Source organism: Schistocerca americana, chromosome 5, assembly GCF_021461395.2.
Source record: "Schistocerca americana isolate TAMUIC-IGC-003095 chromosome 5, iqSchAmer2.1, whole genome shotgun sequence".
Taxonomy (NCBI): domain Eukaryota; kingdom Metazoa; phylum Arthropoda; class Insecta; order Orthoptera; family Acrididae; genus Schistocerca; species Schistocerca americana.
Window position 1 is genome coordinate 170223591 of NC_060123.1, and position 23321 is coordinate 170246911.

Here is a 23321-nt window from a genome sequence, read left to right on the forward strand (position 1 = left end):
CCACGTAGATAATGTTGTGGGGAAGGAACTCAAAGACTGGGATTTATTGGCAGAATAATTAGAAAATGCAGGTCTACTAAAGAGACTGCGCCCGCATCTCGTGGTCGTGCGGTAGCGTTCTCGCTTCCCACGCCCGGGTTCCCGGGTTCGATTCCCGGCGGGGTCAGGGATTTTCTCTGCCTCGTGATGGCTGGGTGTTGTGTGCTGTCCTTAGGTTAGTTAGGTTTAAGTAGTTCTAAGTTCTAGGGGACTGATGACCATAGATGTTAAGTCCCATAGTGCTCAGAGCCATTTGAACCATAAAGAGACTGCCTACACCACGCTTGTCCGCACTCTTTTGGATTATTGCTGTGCCGTGTGGGATCCGCATCGAATCGTCGGAAGACTTCGAAAACGTTCATAGAAGGGCAGATCGTTTTATGTTATAGCGAAGTCTGGGAGAGAGCACCGCGGACATGGTACGTCAATCGGGGGTGGCACTCATTAAATCAAAAGCATTTTACGTTGCGGCAGGATCATTTCATGAATTTCCAATCACCAACTTTCTCCTCCGATTGCGAAAATCTTTTGTTGGCGCCCACCTAAGTAGGGAGAAATCATCATCATAATAAAATAAGAGCTCGCACGGCAAGATGTAAGTGACTTTCCCGCGCCCTGTTCTAGAGTGGAACGGTAGAGAAATAGCTTAAACGTAGTTCGACGATCCCTGTGCCAAGCACTTAATTGTGAATTGTAGAGTAATCATGTAAGTGTAGCCGTTGATGTTCGTGCCACCGTGCTGTCGTCTTATAAAATTATGTAGCACATGTTATTTCCAGAGGTGTGGCTAGGATAGCAGTTTCGATGTAGTCGGCTGAGCGTTTTTCAGTAACAAATAGGCCTAAATCTTTCCACTGTAAAACTGTATCTGTGGCGTAAAGTGTTCTAACTCCAATTTACATTATACACACCCCGTAGTTACGCCTATGAAATGGATCGAGCGAAGTGGCGCAGTGGTTAGCACACTGGAGTAGCATTCGGAAGGACCACGGTTCAAACCCGAGTCCGGCCATCCTGATTGAGGTTTTCCGTGATTTCCCTAAATCGCTTCAGACAAATGCCGGGATGGTTCCTTTGAAAGGGCAAGGCCGACTTCCTTCCGCATCCTTCCCTAATTCGATGGGACCGATGGCCTCGCTGTTTGGTCCCCTCCGCCAAGTCAACCGCTACGGTCGCAGGTTCGAATCCTGCTTCGGGCATGGATCTGTGTGATGTCCTTAGGTTAGTTAGGTTTAAGTAGTTCTAGGGGACTTATGACCTCAGCAGTTGAGTCCCATAGTGCTCAGAGCCATTTGAACCATTTTTTACTGTGGTCCAGAAATATCTCTGCTGTCGCCATTGTTAATGGGGGACGTTCGCTGCGTCACGTGGCGGGGATGTCGAAAGATCTGGTACTGGCCATCGGCGCTACAACTAAGTAGATGGGTAGGCAAGATGCTTGACATCAACACACTTGATCGCGAGCAGATCGTGGTTGCTGTAAGATTTGGACAGAGCATTTCCGAACGAAGTCTAGGAGGCACTGAGATTATCATGTGCCACCGTGTACCCTGAGTACTTCAATCCCGAACAGATCGTCGACACCGGAGCCATCTGCATGACAGAAAACATGATGGGGAGAGGAGTTGGTGCATGCAGATGGATCGATCACAGCACAGACAGTCACTCGCCAGTTAAAAGCTCGTCGCCGACCAGCTATAGCATCCAGGGCCATCTCGCTATGCCACAGCCTCACAAGTATACCTCTGATAACCGGACGTCACAGGCTGTAGATATTACTGTAACACTGCCACTGGATGTTCGAATCATGGAAACAGATACCTTGACTGATGAATTATGGAACAGGCTCACGCATGCAAATGGTATGGTATAAGGACCATGAGATCCAAGCGCGGAGGTGAATCCCGCCTACCAACATGACATCATTTTGAGGGTTGTTTAGCCGGCCGGAGTGGCCGAGCGGTTCTAGGCGCTTCAGTCTGGAACCGCGCGACCGCTAAGGTTGCAGGTTCGAATCCTGCCTCGGGCATGAATGTGTGTGGAGTCCTTAGGTTAGTTAGGTTTAAGTAGTTCTAATTTCTAGGGGACTGATGACCTCAGAAGTTAAGTCCCATAGTGCTCAGAACCATCTGAACCATTTTTTGAGGGTTGTTTACAAAAAACGAAAGTTACACTTTGTTATTTCTGACATCGTCCGTCACTAGCGCACGGTACAGATCCCCATTGTCTGGTCACGTGGATCTGTATCTTTGCCTGTAGCACCCGACGGGCGATCCTTACCTTCTTTAAGATAGAGAACCATCTCAACGCTCCCGAATGCAGTCAGAGGTTTAAGAAACACCGTACAGACAAATAGTCCTCTGACCATCCCCCAGTGGTTGTGGCAGTCAGTTGAGCGACCAAAACTCAGAGCTCTCCAGTGATTTGGATCCTCTTGGTCGATTCAACGACGTGACGCCGCATTAGGTCGAAAGGAAGAGGTACACGCTACTGGGGTGGTGTCTCTAACTCAGTTACTCAAGGATGTACATTGCCAGAAAAAAAGCGACATCTTTAAGGGCTGGGTTGAGAAGCAGCAGGGTAGAATATGTACATACTGAGGTGTTGTATTGTTAGTGATACATTTGTCACGGTCATCGGCGATCAGATGGCGCTCACAGGGCACTTCTGTTTTGACCCCTCAGTCAATAATTAGTGTTTTCAGCATTCATTCTAGGGTACAACCGTGCCGCACCGACGAGTACATACTCCGTGTGAACAGGTTTAGCCATTCGAAAGGGGTCGCATTTTGGCCCTGCGAGAACCTGGAGGGACGTATCGACGGATTGTTGCACATGTTGCGTACAGTGTATGGTGGTGTGTTGATGCTTTCAACAGTGGTCTGTGGAACATTCTCACACCTGTATCCCAGGGTCTGGATGCCCGCGTAGTGCAGACGGTCGTCAAGATCGACGCACTGTGCGAGCAGCGGTGGCCGACCGAACATCACCCAGGCACATGCTGCACGAGCTGTGTAGCCAAAGACCATTGGGAACCGTCTGCTTGCAGCAGGGTTAAGATCGTTTGTGCCTCTGGCCAGGCTACCATTGACGCCACTATACTGTCAAGTGTGGCTACTCTGGTTTCTTCAAAGAGTTTGCTGGAAAAGCCGGCTGCTGTGACCGACCGGTACTAGGCGCTTCAGTCCGGAACCGCATTGCTGCTACGGTCGCAGGTTCGAATCCTGCCGCGGGCATAGATGTGTGTGGTGTCTTTAGGTTGGATTTAAGTGATTCTAAGTCCCCTAGACTGATGACCTCAGATGTGAAGTCTCATAGTGCTTAGAGCCATTTGAACCATTTTTTACTGGGGAGCTTCATGGCGTGAGGGGTCATCAGTTACAACTTGCGGTCATTTTCCTTGTTTCTGCAGAACAAACTAACCAATGTCCGCTATATTGCACAGGCTGTTATCTCCGTGCTATTGCCACTGCTTCGCCAGGAGGTGATGTGCTATTTCAGTAGGACATTACGCGTCCTCATACAGCTGCTGCCACGCAGCATACTCTTCATATTGTACAACAACTGCCCTGGTCACCAAGATCACCAGATCTCTCGCCAATCGAACACATGTGTGACATGATGAAGCAGGAATTAAATCGTTGTCCAGGGGCTGCAACAACCATTGCAGAATTGCTAAAAAAGGGTGCAAGATACTTGGGGAAATCTGAGGATGCCATTCGGCACCTTTATGATCGTTTGCATGCTGGGATACACGCCTGCGTTGCCGCCAGAGAGGGGTGCACTGTGCACTGATGCGGTTTCTGGACACCCTTTACTGTGACGTGTGTGTCTCATTTGATCTGAATTTGTCGTCATATAATCCTACAGCGGTGAATCACCTGTCACATTACTTGTTAGTAAAAAAAAAAGAACTCGCCTTTGAGGGTCTTTCAGTTTTTGAGGCAGTGTATACCAGTGCACCACAAACAACTTGTTGTGCGGGCCTCAGGAAGCACGGTAAAGAAGAAACAAAATTGTATCGTAGATATCTATCCATCGATCAGAAAGGAGAACGTGTCTCTGAAAACCTTCAACTATCACGACGATTTTACACAGAGACGACATTAGAGATGGCTGAAACAGGATCAGTGGTCACTTGTAAATGTATTTGTTTGATCACGTGAATAGTTCTGTAACTCAGCACAGATGACTGCAAAACGAAGCCATTACTTTGAATAGGTCAATGGTGCAAAGTCCATTCACAGTGTGGCCGATAGACAGACAACTTCCGCTGGAAAAATTCGAAGAAAGTAGGCTATAACCTCTTGTGTGAAAGAGGTGACAAGTACAAGTCGTTCTACTGGTGTTTGGGCTGAAAACCACAGCCGAATGGAGGACATTTTGCTACGCATTTTCCGAACGATTCCGTGACAGCGTCCAAGAAATGCACAACGGTTTTGTGATGTATCATATGTTCCCATTCCGAAAACGCTGAAAGAATTTTGGAGGGCTATGAACCATGATTGAAAAATTGGTGCTGTAACCGTCAAGCTATTGGAACAACAGAGGAGCATCAATATTAGCAACACGTATCCTCCGTCAAGTAATGAATGTGAGTTGTGCGAAGTATTGATATAGATACAGGTAACGCATCGATGGGCGTATCTTATGTTCTTACACTTGTGATATGGATGTATATGCTGCCAACGGAGATAAGTCCTAAACTTACACTGTCCTAAACTTACACTGATTTCCCCCACCCAGCAACAACTAATAAGTTAGTTCAGGAATAGAAACGCGCTATATGTCAAGCGCAAAGCTCAAGCAGCGCTTCAGAGACTTCAGTGGTTTTGAGCTGAGACTGAAATTGTGGACGCTTTCGATCTGAACAGCGCCCGGGCAGTGTAGGCTCTGCTATCGCGAAATTGTTTTCCAGTACGTTTTGATGTAGTACTGTCCGCCAAGACAGCCTGCTGTGTTAATGGTGCACTGTACAAGAGTTGACAGAACGCGCCTGGTGTGGTCCGGATGCGCCAGCTGCACAAGGCCACACCCAAACTGGGCGTGGTTATTAGCTAGTGGGCGTGGCTTTTAGTCCCGTTGTACTCGTCTAAGCAAACATTGACTTCACCCCAAGTTCACATCGTTAATCCCATTTAGTCCGGTACATTGTGCGCTTTACTTTGCAATATCACCCGCTCCGTTGCCGAGATCGCTGTCAGGCGCCTGCGCAGTGGAGCTCGATTCTGAGATAGCCGGCTCGAATCCTGGTAGAGATAGACATTTTCATCACCAGCAAAGAAAGCAGAGTTGCCGGCAAACAGCTCCTGATCACCAGAACTCGCACCAATTTCCTGAGCTAAATTGCAGACCTCTCACGACACGCGGGCACTGGCACTGTCGACGGTGGTCCGACCGTCGGGTGGAGACGCTAATTTCCGTGTTTCCCGAGTGCCATTCGTGAAGAGTAGGCGATGTTAGTCTCACTCTCATCAGTATTCACGGACCTGCATCCTACGCTTATTTCCTGAATGTGGGACTGATTTTCTTACTTGGACTCTCTGACCGTCATCACGCTCTTATAATTCAAATTCGATTTATTAATTTTGAAGTAAAATGAAATTTCGGCTGCTGGTCCCATTTTCACAGCGCTTCCCACACTGCGATCGTGAGAGACAGCGACAGTAGAATTTAAATAAACGATTTTTATAGTACTCATCTGTCATTGCCTTCGTTGTTGAAAGTTGTAGGCTCATAGTCCATCCTGAAATGAAACTTTTTATTGTTATCTAGAGGATACTCGGCTTCATTTTCTTAAATAATATGAACGCTGGTAGATTTTCTGTTGTTGAATAGATATACTTTTAGTCATATCGCTTCACAATACGAATTAACATCAACCGCCATGCTAATACAACACACACGTAACTTGTACTCTATACTCGCCCTCCCAACTCATACTCCAAACTCGTACCGAACTGAAACAAAAATTTACCTGTAACAACATGTAGCAAGAAACTATTGTATATCGATCCATTCATGCAGAATCATCTCTGAAACATATATTATAAAAATAAAGTACAAATAACTGTTTATCATTGCTTATCTTTTTACGAAGTTCATAATCATCATAGTAATTACATAAAGTGTTTCTATATGTTGAAATTAATACATTTTCATATAGCTACATGGTAGCGGATTTCTCGGTTTTGAGTCTTCAACTTGGGAATCGGCCTTTCCATATGATTCAAGATCGGTGCGTACATTTATCTCGCCATAACTTCCAACAACGCTTGCTCAGCAATGCAAAAGGAATATTGTAACCTTTTCACTTGTTTCAGTAGTCTTTCCTTCAAGTAATTCAGCGCAGTCAGCCACTGACTCTACAACAGTCACGTTCTCTCTACAAGAAAAGCTTCCATCTGCGCATGCAGAGGTCTTTTCATACACAGCTTGTATTCGGTGTGAAAATACAGCTCCAGTTTTTGATGAGATCGTTACATGAAACACACTTAAATCACGTACAAAGGAGTATGTTGTACATAATCGTAAATCTACAAAAATCTCATCTGCCAGTGCAAATTTGTCTATACCTTGGAGAAACTATTTTATGTTCCGCGCAACCACAGATGTTGAAAAGGCATGCTGTTAGGAAGAACTCCGCTAACAGATGGTAAAATTCTTGTTAGTTAAAACACCACCGGTTTCGCGGCCTAAAGTTGCGTCATCGGGTGCAAAAACGTTGAAAGATCATAGATACATTGTGAGCAATGGGTATGCCTATGATCTTTCAACGTTGTTGCACCTGATGATGTCGCTTTAGGATGCGTAACAGGTTGTGTTTTAATAAACCAGTTGTTAGCGGAGTTCTTCCTAACATCATATATTGGGCAGTTTAATGAGTACACAAATCACATTCTGCTCCAAATGGCTTGACAGCAGAGGCCGCCGTTGCAAATGTTACATCTGTTGATTTACGTCGAACAGCTGTGATTAACTTGAGTTGTTAGGTTACGTGTGGAACATATGGCAGCAGTAAAGAAGGTTCTGATGTAAATTTTGATGACCGAGAAAGATTTTAAATGGTTATGGGGTTTTACGAGTTTAGCTATTCTACCAAGACGCTTTTCTTATAATATATTTTACGTTGGCTTGAGAATTGTACTTCCTACCGACAATAGTCGTCTATAAGGCATTATTCACTAAAACCAGCTTATGATGGTAACATGAATTTCTTCAAATATATTACAGCAGTGGAGCACGTTTTACAGAAAAATATTTTTTACAGATGTCTGTACTGGTGGGCCCAAGCGTTTCCGCAGCTGTTACATCGCGAATTAAAAAGTCAGCGCACAGTGACGATGCGTTAGAGGTAAGAGATAAAATAAATTTAGGAAATGGTGTGTTAATACCTGAGTGCTAATCTTATCTATCCTTCTGCTGTACCTACGACAGCAGCACATTGGATTCACTGACTTATCGTCACATGATGAAGCCTTCAAAACAGAGTGGTTGTATTTATGTGCAATTTCAGTATCACGGTATATCGCGATATGCTGCAAAGACGCAAGGTGAGTCGTCATTTTTGTGTGTACAGGACGCCCAGTGGATTACGCGCAAAGCCGGGATAGATTACGTAGTTGTCAAGCGGCGGCTGAGAGACAGAAATACCCTCAGAAGAGGTCTGCATTTGTTGCAGTGACAAGGTTTACATTGGTACCCTCCCAGAAAACTTCATCCGAATGCCAGTCTTGTGGGCAACAGGCGTGGGTGGCAATGAAAAGAAAAGAGTAACATTTTTTTGATGATGGCTAATTGAGAGGTCATCGGTCTCATCGGATTAGGGAACGAGATTAGGGAACGACGGGGAAGGAAGTCAGCCGTGCCCTTTCAAAGGAACCATTCCGGCATTTGCCTGGAGGAATTTAGGGAATTCACGGAAAAACTAAATCAGGATGGCCGGACGCGGGATTGAACCGTCGTCCTCCCGAATGTGAGTCCAGTATGCTAGCCACTTTTTTTTAACTTAATTGGTCATAACATTCCACAGTAGTACAAAATTTTCAACTGACATTTAAAAGTAATAAAACAAACAAAAATTAATTACAGGTTCCTTGACATTTTAGAAAAAATCAAGTCTAAACCAGATAGTGATGTTCGTCACTTGATCGTATTTGTTTTTCAGAGATCAAATTGTGTCTCGTTTCTTCATGTTCTGAAACGCATAATCGAAAATGGAGTTCACATGACCGTTCCTCTGAGAAAGTTGGCGTATGTATCATAATAATTATTCATGCTTAATAGCTTGTGATGCTGGTCGGAGATGTACGTCCAGAAATCTCCTTCGCTCCTTTCTTTACTGGACAGTAGGTAAAATACCGCGTGTCTCTTCAACCAGTTTACGGCATTTACCTTCCAGGTGGGGTATAGTTCTTCCGGATATAAAAGGCACGTTGGAGTTATCAAATACGGCGGTTTTCTCTGCATAGTTGCAAATTTTTTTCTGATTGACAACCATATATTATTTGCATTTCCACAGGCAAATTGATGTTCATCTGTGTCAATCAGGTTGCAAGTGGTACACAAAGGGGAATCAGCCAGATGAATGGAATGTAGTCTGGAGTTCGTTGGAAATTTCCTATTTACAAAATAGTACCACAATGACCGCACTTTTGTTGGTAAATGCGGGTGGTGTATATTCCTCCAGATATCATGCCAAGAGTGACCGACGTATTTTTGTTCCATGATGTTCTTGGTCTGAAAGTTCATTAAGTTTTGGTATATTTTCTTGACTCTGACGTCATCTTTCTCGGGTATTCCCAGTCTAATGTAGCTATATTCTACGAAGAAATGTTTTAGGTGGTAAAGTTCATCTGGGATGTGGTGAGTCCTGGCTGGCCGGCGCTATTTCATTTAACAGAAATACGGCAACACTGTTGACTGACCGCTTCCACAGTCTATATGTTTTACAGACGTACAGTGCTTGTGCTTTATTGTACACGTCTGTAAGATTCAATCCACCGTTGTCAGTCGGTAGAGTCAACGTTTGGTACTTGACTTCGAAGATGTGGCCGCGGCTGACGAAGTGGCCAAAAGCAGCCAGAATCCTGTCCGCCACTTCCCTGGGCACTGGCTGGGCTCGCGCCACGTAATTTAATTTAGAGGATAAACAGATGTTCACGAGAGCCACTGTTTGTATCTCATCAAGAGTACGGAGATTGTGCTAACGTATACAGGCACGGATGGTGTTGTGCCACCTCGCTCGATGGCCTGCGTTTTCTGGAGCTGAGTCAAAGTAGGAGAATCGAGAAGCAAACTAGGAGAGACAGGCAGTCGGCAGCTTTTCTTTAGCAAAGTCAAGATACAAGCGAGAAACAGACACAGATGCAAACAAAAAGACAAAGGTTCGGAAGCGTATCTCTGCGAGCAGATGCTGGAGGTAGTCTCCCGGCCTCACTCCTGCACTTCGTGATTGCTACCTGAAAGAAAGAGGGCTCCATCTTGCCCTTCGAGATAGGTTCGTCAGTTCGGCACTCACTTAGCCGGCACTTGTACCTGCTAGAACAACCGGGTGCAGAATCTTCTTCTTTTTCTCGTGCCTTTGTCCCGCATCCGCACAGTACCCCCCGCCCCCACCCTCGGGACTGAATACGTGTACCCCAGTTGTCTGCGTGTAGTATTATTCATGTGAAAGTGAGCAGAAGTTGTTCGAAATGTTTGCGAATCGTGTGACTGTGGCGGGTGCTGGATGCTCACCTAATGGGATGTGGGAAACTTCCTACGTACATCCAGGCTGGCCGGCGCACCAATCTTGTTAATTTGGCCGGCGGATTCAGTCCAGGGCCAGCGCACCTCGCCGCCACGGAAGTGGCGCTTTAAGACGTACAGCAATCCGGTTGGATAGAACAACTAGGTGCAAAAAGTAATCTTAATTAAATGCCTAAGAATTGCAAATTAACTTCTAAAGGACCATACCAAGACTGCCACCAGGGTTGGTACACGCCCTCATTTCTACGCCTGCATTTATATCTTCATCTATACTATGCATGTCACCTTATAATGCATGGTAGTTCGTGCGCTACTGCACCCCCCCCCCCCCCCCATTTCCCTGTTTCAGTAGCGAAAGATGATCAGAAAGGAGATTGCTAGTAAGCCTCCTAGTGAGCACAAATTTCTCTAATTTTTACCTTCGTGGTTTTTAAGCGATGTAATCGTTGGAGGCAGTAATATATTGGCTAACTCTTCTGGGAACATATCGTAATTTTTGTAGTAAACCACGCCGTTATGCACAATGTCTCACTCTTAATGTCTGCCAATGTCTGGATAAGCATCTCTGCGACACGTGCGTGCTTACAAAAAGAACTGCGACGAAACGCGTTGTTCTTCTTCGGATCGCCTCTGTCGCTATTACTTGGTAGCGGTCTCAGACTCGAGAGTAATTTTAGAATACCGTCCAAACGAGCGTTCAGGAAGTTACCTCCTTCGTTGCTGAGGATTTTTCCGTTTAACCAGTCTGGCAAGTGCTACTTACAACTGCACTGAAACGCCAAAGAATCTGGTATAGGCTTGCGTATTCAAATACAGTGATATATATATATATATATATATATATATATATATATATATATATATATATATATATAGGCAGAATAAAGCACTGCGGTCGGCAATGCGTATATAAGACAAGAATTGTCTGGCGCAGTTGTTAGATCGGTTACTGCTGCTACAATGGCAGGTTATCAAGATTTAAGTTAGTTTCAACGTGGTGCTATAGTCGGCGCACGAGCGATGGGACATAGTATCTCCGAGATAGCGATGAAGTGGGGATTTTTCCGTACGACCATTTCACGAGTGCACCGTGAATATCAGGAATCGTGTAAAACATCAAATCTCCGACATCGCTACGGCCGGAAAAAGATCCTGCAAAAACGGATCAACGGAGACTGAAGAGAATCGTTCAACGTGACTAAAGTGCAGTCCTTCGCAGACTACTGTAGATTTCAATGCTTGGACATCAACAAGTGTTAATGTCCGAACCATTCAACGAAATCTCATCGATATGGGCTTTCGGAGCCAAAGGCCCACTCGTATACCATTGACGACTGCACGACACAAAGCTTTACGCTTCGTTCGAGCCCGTCAACACCGACGTTGGGCTGTTGATGACTGGAAACGTGTTGCCTACTCGGACGAGTGTCGTTTCAAATTGCATCGAGTGGATGGACGTGTACGGGTATGGAGACAACCTGAAGAATCCGTGGACCATGTATGTCAGCAAGGGACTGTTCAAGTTGGTGGAGGCTCTGTAATGGTGTAGGGCGTGTGCAGCTGGAGTGATATAGGACCCTTGATACGTCTAGATATTACTCTGACAAGTGAGCAACCTGCATCCATTCATGTCCGTTGTGCATTTCGGAGGACTTGGGCAATTCCATCAGGATAATGCGACACCCCACACGTCCAGAATTGCTACAAAATGGTTCAAATGGCTCTGAGCACTATGGGACTTAACTGCTGAGGTCATCAGTCCTCTAGAACTTAGAACTACTTAAACCTAACTAACCTAAGGACATCACACACATCCATTCCCGAGACTGAATTTGAACCTGCGACCGTAGCGGTCGCACAGTTCCAGACTATAGCGCCCAGAACCGCTCGGCCACTCCGGCCGGCGCTGCAGGATTCATGGTGTCAGTTCTCTCCAGCAACATTAGTCTAGTCCATGCCACGACATGTTGCGGCACTTCTGCGTGCTCGCGAGGGCTCTACATGACGTTAGGTAGATGTGCCAGTTTCTTTGACTTATCGGTGTATTTTTATGTGGTCATTCCAGATTTAATTTCTTCCTGCAAATTCGTTTCCTCCCTACACGAATTTGTAGCCGCTGCAGTAATGTGCACGTAAGAAGGCAGGCGGTGGGACGATCCGCCATAGCAGGGGCCACTGTACCACGCAACACTCCAGCCAGTAATGCGATTTTGCCTTGTCAGCCATTAGCCTCATTTTGCTGCGTGCTTCGTGGTAGCGTTGTGAGCACAGCTGTGGTGAAGGCACAGTACAGAAAGTATACAGAATGCAAACTCGGCTGCAGTTCATGTGCCAAAATTTAGTGTGCAAGCGCGAAGTTTGCCATATTGAAACCGAGACAACCGCTGTGTCTGAAGCCAAAGGCGAATGGATACCTTTTGTTTATTTTATTAATTGTGCATATTTGCTGCTGTGCTTATCTACAAAGAAACAGTTATTTTATGGACGGTTAAATTTAGGTTCAAAATGGTTCAAATGGCTCTGAGCACTATGGGACTCAACTGCTGAGGTCATTAGTCCCCTAGAACTTAGAACTAGTTAAACCTAACTAACCTAAGGACATCACAAACATCCATGCCCGAGGCAGGATTCGAACCTGCGACCGTAGCGGTCTTGCGGTTCCAGACTGCAGCGCCTTTAACCGCACGGCCACTTCGGCCGGCCCTTAAATTTAGGGCTATATAATGGGCAGTAGTAAGAGAAAAGACCACACAGAACAGTAAAGAGCGGTTCCCACAAAGCGGCTGATAACAGAACTTGAGAAAAATGAATTTTTATATTTTCTTGCTGTGAACGATAAAAACTCATTAAACTGTAAAAAATACTGTGTGTAAATGAAACAAAGCTACATCAACTCCTGGAGTTAGTTCTTTGGCAGATGTTCTCCTTTTACTTCAAGAAATTAAAAACAACTTGTTTCGCATTTAGGCGTTTTCATCACTAATGTATATAATACCTCTTAGAAGATTCTGGAGCACCAAGATTTCTTTCTTATCGTATAGTTCCATATCACAGCCCGATGATCAAGCGTCAATTTTTTTCGATACTGGTCACAGTTCCTGTGATACTTGATTTCCAATTACTCTGCAGCAGAAAAATTAAAAGGGTTTGTAGTGGAAAGCGTGGTCGCTGGCTGCTTTGCTTCATTTTAGGTAATACGTTGCTATGTACTAAATGTAGCTACATATATAGAAATTGTTCTTGAAGTTGGAAGAAAGCCACATCTCGTTACAGTATGGAGAAAGTAGAAGTTAAAGTAGTTTCCTGACGACATCATGTGCAAGCAGCGTCAGCTCAATACCCCGGATCTATGATCTTCCCGCCGGCCGAAGTGGCCGTGCGGTTAAAGGCGCTGCAGTCTGGAAACACAAGACCGCTACGGTCGCAGGTTCGAATCCTGCCTCGGGCATGGATGTTTGTGATGTCCTTAGGTTAGTTAGGTTTAACTAGTTCTAAGTTCTAGGGGACTAATTACCTCAGCAGTTGAGCCCATAGTGCTCAGAGCCATTTTTTTTTATGATCTTCCCGGATTGGGGCAAAAACTTGATATTGCCCCCTCCCCCACCCCCACCCTCGTGCGTTTGAGTTAGGACGTCAAAAATATTTAAAAAATCGATTTTTCAAAAATATGTTGATTTCGTAGCGCACATCTTTCTGAAGAGATTGATTTGAAATTAGAATGTCCTGTGGTGCCTCTCCTGCTCCCAGTTGCCCGTTTTGACGCTCTACCCCCCCTGAAAAAGAACTCAGTAAAAAAAAATGGTTCAAATGGCTCTGAGCATTATGGGACTTCTGAGGTCATCAGTCCCCTAGAACTTAGAGCTGCTCAAACCTAACTAACCTAAGGACATCACACACATCCATGCCCGAGGCAAGATTCGAACCTGCGACTTGCACTTTTTATTGCCTATTAGCTAGTAACTGTCCGCCCCCGGTAGCTGTGTGGTCAGCCAACAGAATGTCAATCCAAAGGGCACGGGTTCGATTCCCGGCTGGGTCGGAGATTTTTTGTCCTAATCATCATCATCATTTCATCCACATCGACGCACAAGTCGCCGAAGTGGCGTCAAATCGAAAGACTTGCACCCGGCGAACGGTGTACGCGACGGGAGGTCCTAGTCACACGACATTTATTTATTTTTCTTTTAGCTAGTAACTTTCTCTCTTGTGTGACATAAAATCAAATATAGGAAACAAATGTCCAGTAAAGACAAGAGACAAGCAAGACAGTACACATTTCTTGTCCTTAGGTCCCAGCATTTCTTTCTCACTAATCTTGCTACAGCTTTACACGCCGTGCTTTCCTTTCTGCGAAAGAATCTATTACCTCATCAAAGTTCGTCAAAGGTTTTGCTACATGAAATATCAAAATGTCGTTGCCAAATACTGAAAAAAACTGTTAATACAAATAGTACCCAAGACTGGTGTGGTTTCTCAATTTTATTACGTCTGTTTTATCACTGTCTGCTAGATAAAACGAAATAGGCCTTTCTAATACTACAGCAATTGTAACATAAGCAAATTAAGCGAGACTGGTTTGGTACAAATTGCCATTTTTATCTACCTCTTTTACATAAACTACACGTCAGAATGCTAGTTACAAAGTACCAATAGCAAATGCCTATTAGGCATATTACAAGCAAAAGTTTTATGTTACGAAATAGTTTCACATTTCATTCATACGCTCCAGTTTCTCGAGCATGAGATCGAAAAGCAGTAGTACGAAACTTTTATATAAATTTGGAATCGTCATATTCCTCCTTATAATTTGTGTGATGTCTCTGTTTCTGCTCCTTACTCGTTCTAACAAACAATCTTGTCATCACTAATTCTGTAACTATTCCTACCATTGTCAAAACTTAGTCTCCGCTCAACTTAACTAACCCTGCTGCCAGGATCACCAGTTTAGTTATTCTGTGTTTATTCTACGATTAGGCGTTATTACGTGTTCATACAACACGTTTTTTTCCGCTCTGTTCTGAAATAGAACTTAAGCGGCTGTTATCTGGGACTGGATATCTGACCCTTGGTAGTGTAGTGATCTGGCAAAAATTTTCAGTCAAAATATCATTTTCTTGGATACACCGAGGAGATTAATATGTAATGTTTCTTACCGGTTATTCCTGTTAGTCGTTTGCTTCCACTCTGGTAGTTTGAATCTATGGATTTCGTTAGTAATTATACCAACGATGATCGTTCGCACATCACAATCAACCACAAAAACAAACAGCGATTGACGTTCACCCTTTCGGGTTTATTCGGCTCAGCTCGTACAGCCCCGTCCCATTTTGTCTGCAGGAAAGTTTCTTTATTTCTAGATGTGTCTAGGATCCTCTTGGCAAAGACATCACGTACACTACGCGCGCATTCAAAAATCAGGTTATGATTCGTTCAGGAATCAACTTAGAATGTGCCGAAAAATGTTCAAAACCAACAGGGATGCGTTTCAAAATCGTCTGTGTTATCGACTAGGCGCTTAAAAAAACATTTTTTTTCTGCGATAATATAAATGTGGCGCCCCCTGAAATTGCAGCCAGGGACAGAAAACACGATTTGCCACCATCTCCCCCCGCCCCCTCCCCTATACCAGGGCCTGCAGCTCAATCATCAACAGTTAGCACAAGTAGACGTACGTTTCTGAAATTAGTGATAGTCATTTATTGTTGTACTTACTGCTGGGAGAAAATGATGATGGAAAACATAACTTCATATCATCAATTACATAATGGAAAAGCTGAAGCACATCTCATATTGAGGAGGGAGCTCAACAAAAGTTTCTTTGCAACACTTGTCAGACATAATTTATTAAACGAATGTGATTCATATTACATAATATGTTACTGGACTTACAGAAGCCGCGCGGTTTGAGGCGTCATATCACGGACTGCGCGGCCCCTCCCGCCGGAGGTTCGAGTCCTCCCTCGGGCATGGGTGTGTGTGTTCGTCTTAGCATAAGTTAGTTTACGTAGTGTGTAAGTCTATGGATCGATGACCTAAGCAGTTTAGTCCCTTAGGAATTCACACACATTTGAACATTTGGGCTAGTAGATCTGGCACTAATTCAAAACATTTATATAAATCAAATTTTAAAAGAGACTATTTTGTTCGTTTTAAGTAATACAATGTGTCACTTCAGGTTGAAAACATGAATGAAAATTCCAGCAGTGATACACACATTGAATCTCTTACAGAGTGTCCCATAACTGCTTTTTCTGTTGAAAGTGAACTTGATTTATGGCTTAAAGTCCTAGATTAGAAAAATTGAGAAGTGAATTAAAATTGCTCCAAAGAAAAAGTTGACATTTACAGAACAATTAGCCTGACTGTCATCTGCAGCTAAAAGTAGTAACAGTTCACATCTTGTATATGTGAACCACCACCAGTTTAAAAGTTTTTGTGATAACTTCATTAGCGCTTCTTTTCGAAAAAATTTTGATTTACGATTTACTCCGTTGGATTAAGTCCGTTTCACAAGAATGTCCACTTCAATCTGAAGTAGTAAGCGGCTATCGTTTCGGGTTTAATCGGTTTCAGTATGATGTAGAGGGCAGCGCTTGACTGCATGCAAATCAAAGGAGCCGCCCTGTGCTTTCCTTTCTGAATACTGTCTGTTCTGCGGTGAATGTGCTTAGCAGCTGTAGTGTTAATTATGGATAGCAAAGCAAATAGGACTGATTTTACGTCAAGAGGTGACAACGGTAGTTTTCCAAGCATATAAATCGTTGTAGGGAGAGCCAGAAGCAGAAACAGTGGCTCAACGTGGCGCTTACTCAGCGTTGCTAGTTTCCAGAGTGGGAAACGCCTGGAAAGAGTAACGTGGGACGGAGTGCGTGCGCACACTGGTGACTCCTCAAAGCGTTGGTCGTGTCTGTGAATCGCCGGACTAGCCGCCATCTTGCTTGCACACATATAAGCCGTCCTCACACGGGCTGTGTCTCTCGTCGGGAAGCCAGACGTGCTGCACGCTTTGAAACCATTTGTTACATCTAACGGAGCATAGCGTACTCCTCATCGTGGTTTCCGACCGCAGCGCTGATCAGCGGCGGTTCCCGGCTACATCTGGCGCGTAAATCACGCACGTTTCTTTACGAAGACGGTGGCTACAGCCTTGACTTCATAATGGGGGCTTTCGTACATGGCGTACACTGTTTAAGGACTGTATCTTCGAACGTCGTAATTTGATATTTAAGATTAAAGTTGTACCAAAAAGATGAGCTTTTGATAGATTATAGATCACGAATGTCCCGTAGCACTGAAACGGCATAGTTTCTGGTTCTAGGCGCTGCAGTCTGGAACCGCGCGACCGCTACGGTCGCAGGTTCGAATCCTGCTTTGGGCATGGCTGTGTGTGATGTACTTAGGTTAGTTAGGTTTAAGTAGTTCTAAGTTCTAGGGGACTGATGACCACAGCAGTTAAGTCCCATAGTGCTCAGAGCCATTTGAACCATTTGGTACAGTTTCGTAGCACATGAGTTACAACACCAAAAACATCAACTACAGAAAGCCTTTACCTACTGGTATATAGTTTCCTGTCATCTTACAACAGCAAATCGTAGAAAAAACGACGCGTCTTCGAGAGATCCTCAATTTTCTGATGCTTTGAAACAGCTGAGATTCATACAACGTACTCTCCGACGAAGATAAACCCACCGAACCCCGAGCGTTAACGCCATAGAATATGGTGGCTCCTAAGATTTGCTTGTGACTTAAAAACGATGTCGCAACTTATTGGCTGAGAGATAGGGCCCCTCCACGCCCGCACCAACGTGGTGACCAAACCAAAAGTTCTACTGTCACCTCCAACATGTTAGTTATCTAATAGGTGGATCACAGGATGATGGGCTGTGATGTTATCCGTGCGTCTGGGTAAGACTACGCATTAACACTGTCCATCTGGTCATAGATAGTGGACGAAACGCGAATGAGGGTAGCAATTTGAAGAGCAGAGGGAAAAATGTGCCAAGGCTCGTGCCGTGGGAAAGTGCGACAATGGGATGGGTAGTAAGAAATGGTTCAAATGGCTCTGAGCACTATGGGACTTAACATCTGAGGTCATCAGCCCCCTAGAACTACTTAAACCTACCTAACCTAAGGACATCACAAACATCCATGCCCGAGGCAGGATTCGAACCTGCGTCCATAGCGGTCGCGCGCTTCCGGACTGAAGCGCCTAGAACCGCTGGGCCACAATGGCCAGCGGGTAGTAAGAGCAGTAGTGTCTTACTAGCTGCGATAGTTCATGCAAGGTTGGGTTCGTTAGTATGGGTATCATGCATCATTACCGTGCAGGCGATGGCGATGTATCCGAGTTTGCTGCAGTTGCTGCATTCCTGGAACAATCAGGATCGTTACATGTATTAGTGGGAGATCGGCCATAGATCATCTCACTGTTTGTTGTTGTTGTTGTTGTTGTTGTTTTGGGGGGAAGAGAGGTCATCGGTCTCATCGGATTAGGGAAGGATGGGGAAGGAAGTCGGCCGTGCACTTTCAAAGGAACCATCCCGGAATTTGCCTGGAGCGATTTAGGGAAATCACGGAAAACCTAAATCAGGATGGCCGGACGCGAGATTGAACCGTCGTCCTCCCGAATGCGAGTCCAGTGTGCTAACCACTGCGCCACCTCGCTCGGACACTGTGTGTGTGTGTGTGGGGGGGGGGGGGGGGGGGGGAGAGCTTGTCTGCATATAGTGTACGGTAAAGCTTCCCTGCGTGGTGCCAGCTATTCGGCAAGTGTGTTCCAAACTTATTGGCTACGTTCCCCTCCATGAGGAGAAAATCTCACGTGTTTCTCGCTTCGCAGTGTAGTGGAACGTGAAATTCCACGCTGTGACGTCACGAGCCCCTCGTCTACGTGTGTTTTCACGTACCGTGTGAGGGCGGCTTAACAGCCCGCGTGTACACAGATACCAGAGCACAACAAACAGAAGAAGGCGGCGACTGTCGCGCCGCGCGCAGATAAAGCTGTCGCGGCCGGCCGGAGCAACTGCTGCCGCCGCCGCCGCCGCCGCAGCCGGAGGCGGTGAAGGTCACGCTGCAGTACAGGGCGCCCCGGTGCGGCCGTCGGTCCCGCTCGCCCTTATCTGCCACGAGCCGGTCCTTTTTTAAGCGGGCAACAATCGATACTGCAGTGATAGCGAGAGCTCGCAGGCAGTCGCCGAGAGAAGCGGGCCGAGGCGCGCAGCCAAAAGGCGTCGCGCTGCAGTGCAGGGCAGCCGCAATGCGGTGGCCCGCGCCGTCCACAATGGGGGTCATTAGGCAAGTGGCGGGGGGGTGGGGGGGGGGCCGTGGCGGCGGCGGTCCTCGCTGCCTGATGGACGGCCCCACCGAGGCTCTGCGCCAAGGAGGCGCCTCGGCTGCCACTAACAGGCGCTGCCGTACCTCAGGAAGCTACTCTAGGACAGTGGTTCCCAACCTGGAGGTAATTGCCCCCTGAAGCTTAAAATAAAATTTTCTGAGGAATAAAAACTAAACGATTTCATTCTCTTTCAGTTACGAAACTACACTACTGGCCATTAAAATTGGACAAATATATTGTACTAGAACTGACATGTAATTATATTTTCACGCAATTTGGGTGCATAGATCCTGAGAAATCAGTACCCAGAACAATCGCCTCTGGCCGTAATATCGGCCTTGATACGCCTGGGCACTGGGTCAAACAGAGCTTGGATGGCTTGTACAAGTACAGTTGCCCATGCAGCTTTAACACGATACCACACTTCATCCAGAGTAGTGACTGGCGTATTGTGGCTAGCCAGTTGCTCGGCCACCATTGACCAGACGTTTTCAATTCGTGAGAGATCTGGAGAATGTGCTGGCCACGGCAGCAGTCAAACATTTTGTGTATCCAGAGAGACCCTTACAGGACCTGCAACATGAGGTCGTGCATTATCCTGCTGAAATGTAGGGTTTCGCAGGGATCGAATGTAGGGTAGAGCCACAGGTCGTAACACATCTGAAATGTAACGTCCACCGTTCAAAGTGCCGTGAATGCGAACAAGAGGTGACCGAGACGTGTAACCAATGGCACCCCATACCACCACGCCAGGTGATACTCCAGTAAGGCGATGACGAATACACGCTTCCAATGTGCGTTCACCGCGATGTCGCCAAACACGGATGCGACCATCTTCATGCTGTAAACAGAACCTGGATTCCTCCGAAAAAATGACGTTTTGCCATTCGTGCACCCAGGTTCGTCGTTGAGTACACCATCGCAGGCGCTAATCTCTGTGAGGCAGCGTCAAGGGTAACCGCAGCCGTGGTCTCCGAGCTGATAATCCATGCTGCTGCAAACGTCGTCAAACTGTTCGTGCAGATGCTTGTTGTATTGCAAACGTCCCCATCTGTTGACTCAGGGATCGAGACGTGGCTACACGATCTGTTACAACCGTGCAGATAAGATGCCTGTCATCTAGACTGCTAGTGATACGAGGCCGTTGGGATCAAGCACGGCATTCCGTATTACCCTCCTGAACCCACCGATTACATATTCTGCTAACAGTCATTGGATCTTTACCAACGCGAGCAGCGATGTCGCGATACGATAAACTGCAATCTCGATAGGCTACAATCCGACCTTTATCAAAGTCGGAAACGGGATGGTACGCATTTCTCCTCCATACACGAGGCATCACAACAACGTTTCATCAGGCAACGCCGATCAACTGCTGTTTGTGTATGAGAAATCGGTTGGAGACTTTTCTGATATCAGCACGTTGTAGGTGTCGCCACCGGCGCCAACCATGTGTGAATGCTGTGAAAAGCTAATCATTTGCATATCACAGCATCTTCTTCCTGTCGCTTAAATTTCGTGTCTGTAGCATGTCATCTTCGTGGTCTAGCAATTTTAATCGCCAGTAGTGTAAATTATTCCCAAAAGATCATTACTATTACCACAATTTTGTAAAACTTCCGCCGGCCCTAGTGGCCGCGCGGTTCTAGTCGCTACAGTCTGGAACCGAGCGACCGCTACGGTCGCAGGTTCGAATCCTGCCTCGGGCATGGATGTGTGTGATGTCCTTAGGCTATTTAGGTTTAATTATTTCTAAGTTCTAGGCGACTGATGACCTCAGAAGTTAAGTCGAATAGTGCTCAGAGCCATTTGAACCATTTTTTTCGTAAAACTTCCGCTTTTTCCTTGGTCGCGCATTGTCGGCAGGGTCGACGTTGTTACAATGGGATTTTGCATGGTTAGTTAGACGGGGTGGTCAGATGCACTTCCTGTCGCCACCCCGTGCCCCCCGGGACAGAATCAGTGTACCCCAACTGTCTGCGTCTAGTGTAAATCATGAAATAGTGTGAACGTGTTGCAAATGTCTGCGAGATGGGTAGCTGATGCGTAACATTGGGACCAGCGTGGTATTCACCTAGGGGATGTGGAAAACCGCCTAAAAACCACATCCAGGCTGGCCGGCACACCGCCTTCGTTAATCCGCCGGGCGGATTCGATCCGGGGCCGGCCCGTCTACGCGAAACCAGGAAGCAGCACATTAGCGGTCTCGGCTAACCTGGCGGGTAATTTTGTAAGTCTAATTCTGAATAGATACTGAAGCGGCAAGGAAACTAGTACAGGCATGCACATTCAAATACAGAGACATGTAAACGGGCAGAATACGACGCTGCCATCTGCAACGCCTATATAAGACAAATGTCTGGCGCACTTGTTAGATCGGCTACTGCTGCTACAATGGAAGGTTATCAAGATTTAAGTGAGTTTGAAAGTGGTGTTATAGGCGGTGCACACCATCACCGAGGCAGCTATGAAGTGGGGATTCTCCCGTACGACCATTTCACGAGTGTACCGTGAATATTAGGAATCCGGTAAAACATCACATCTCCGTCCGCTGCGGCCAGAAAAAGATCCTGTAAAAACGGGTCAACGAAGACTGAGAAGAATCGATTTGAGTGACGGAAGTGCAGTCCTTTGCAAACAGCTGTAGATTTCAATGCCGGGCCATCAACAAGTGTTATTGTGCGAACCATTCAACGAAACATCGTCCATATGGGCGTTTGTAGCCGAAGGCCCACTCGTGTACCCTTGACGACTGCAGGACACAAAGTTTTACGCCTCGCCTGGACCCGTCAACACCGACATTGGACTATTGATGACTGGAAACTTGTTGCCTGGTCGGAGGAGTTTCATTTTATATTATCGTGGTGCACTGGTGTGGAGACAACCTCATGAATCCACGGACTCTGCATATCATCAGGGACTGTTCAAGCTGGTGGAAGCTCTTACAGAGCTTGGGGCGTGTACAGTTGGAGTCCCCCCATGAACCATGTACCTTGCCGTTGGTGGGGAGGCTTGCGTGCCTCAGCGATACAGATAGCCGTACCGTAGGTGCAACCACAACGGAGGAGTATCTGTTGAGAGGCCAGACAAACGTGTAGTTCCTGAGGAGGGGCAGCAACCTTTTCAGTAGTTGCAGGGGCAACAGTCTGGATGATTGACTGATCTGGCCTTGTAACACTAACCAAAATGGCCTTGCTGTTCTGGTACTGCGAACGGGTGCAAGCAAGGGGAAACTACAGCCGTAGTTTTTCCCAAGGGCATGCAGCTTTACTGTATGATTAAATGATTATGGCGTCCTCTTGGGTAAAATATTCTGGAGGTAAAATAGTCCCCCATTCCGATCTCCGGGCGGGGACTACTCAAGAGGACGTTGTTATCAGGAGAAAGAAAACTGGCGTTCTACTGATCGGAGCGTGGAATGTCAGATCCCTTAATCGGGCGGGTAGGATAGAAACTTTAAAAAGGGAAATGGATAAGTTAAAGTTAGATATAGTGGGAATTAGTGAAGTTCGGTGGCAGGAGGAACAAGACTTCTGGTCAGGTGAATACAGGGTTATAAACACAAAATAATATAGGGGTAATGCAGAAGTAGGTTTAATAATGAATAAAAAAATAGGAGTACGGGTAAGCTACTACAAACAGCATAGTGAACGCATTATTGTGGCCAAGATAGACACGAAGCCAACGCCTACTACAGTAGTACAAGTTTATATGCCAACCAGCTCTGCAGATGACGAAGAAATTGATGAAATGTATGATGAGATAAAAGAAATTATTCAGGTAGTGAAGGGAGACGAAAATTTAATAGTCATGGGTGGCTGGAATTCAAGAGTAGGAAAAGAGAGAGAAGGAAACACAGTAGGTGAATATGGATTGGGGCTAAGAAATGAAAGAGGAAGCCGCATGGTAGAAGTTTGCGCAGAGCATAACTTAATCATAGCTAACACTTGGTTTAAGAATCATGAAAGAAGGTTGTATACATGGAAGAACCCTGGAGATACTAAAAGGTATCAGATAGATTATATAATGGTAAGACAAAGATTTAGGAAGCAGGTTTTAAATTGTAAGACATTTCCAGGGGCAGATGTGGACTCTGACCACAATCTATTGCTTATGAACTGTAGATTAAAACTGAAGAAACTGCAAAAAGGTGGGAATTTAAGGAGATGGAACCTGGACAAACTGAAAGAACCAGAGGT

The 23321-nt window shown here is 45.8% G+C and overlaps 1 protein-coding gene across 1 annotated transcript in view; it reads left to right on the forward strand.

Moving 5' to 3' along the window:
* Positions 1 to 23321, forward strand: part of LOC124616250 (carbohydrate sulfotransferase 11-like) — a 338922-nt gene that overhangs the window by 109691 nt on the left and 205910 nt on the right. Inside the window, exon 3 of the mRNA XM_047144554.1 lies at positions 7309 to 7392. Coding sequence (XP_047000510.1) covers positions 7309 to 7392 — 84 coding nt within the window. The remainder of the gene's footprint in view (positions 1 to 7308; positions 7393 to 23321) is intronic.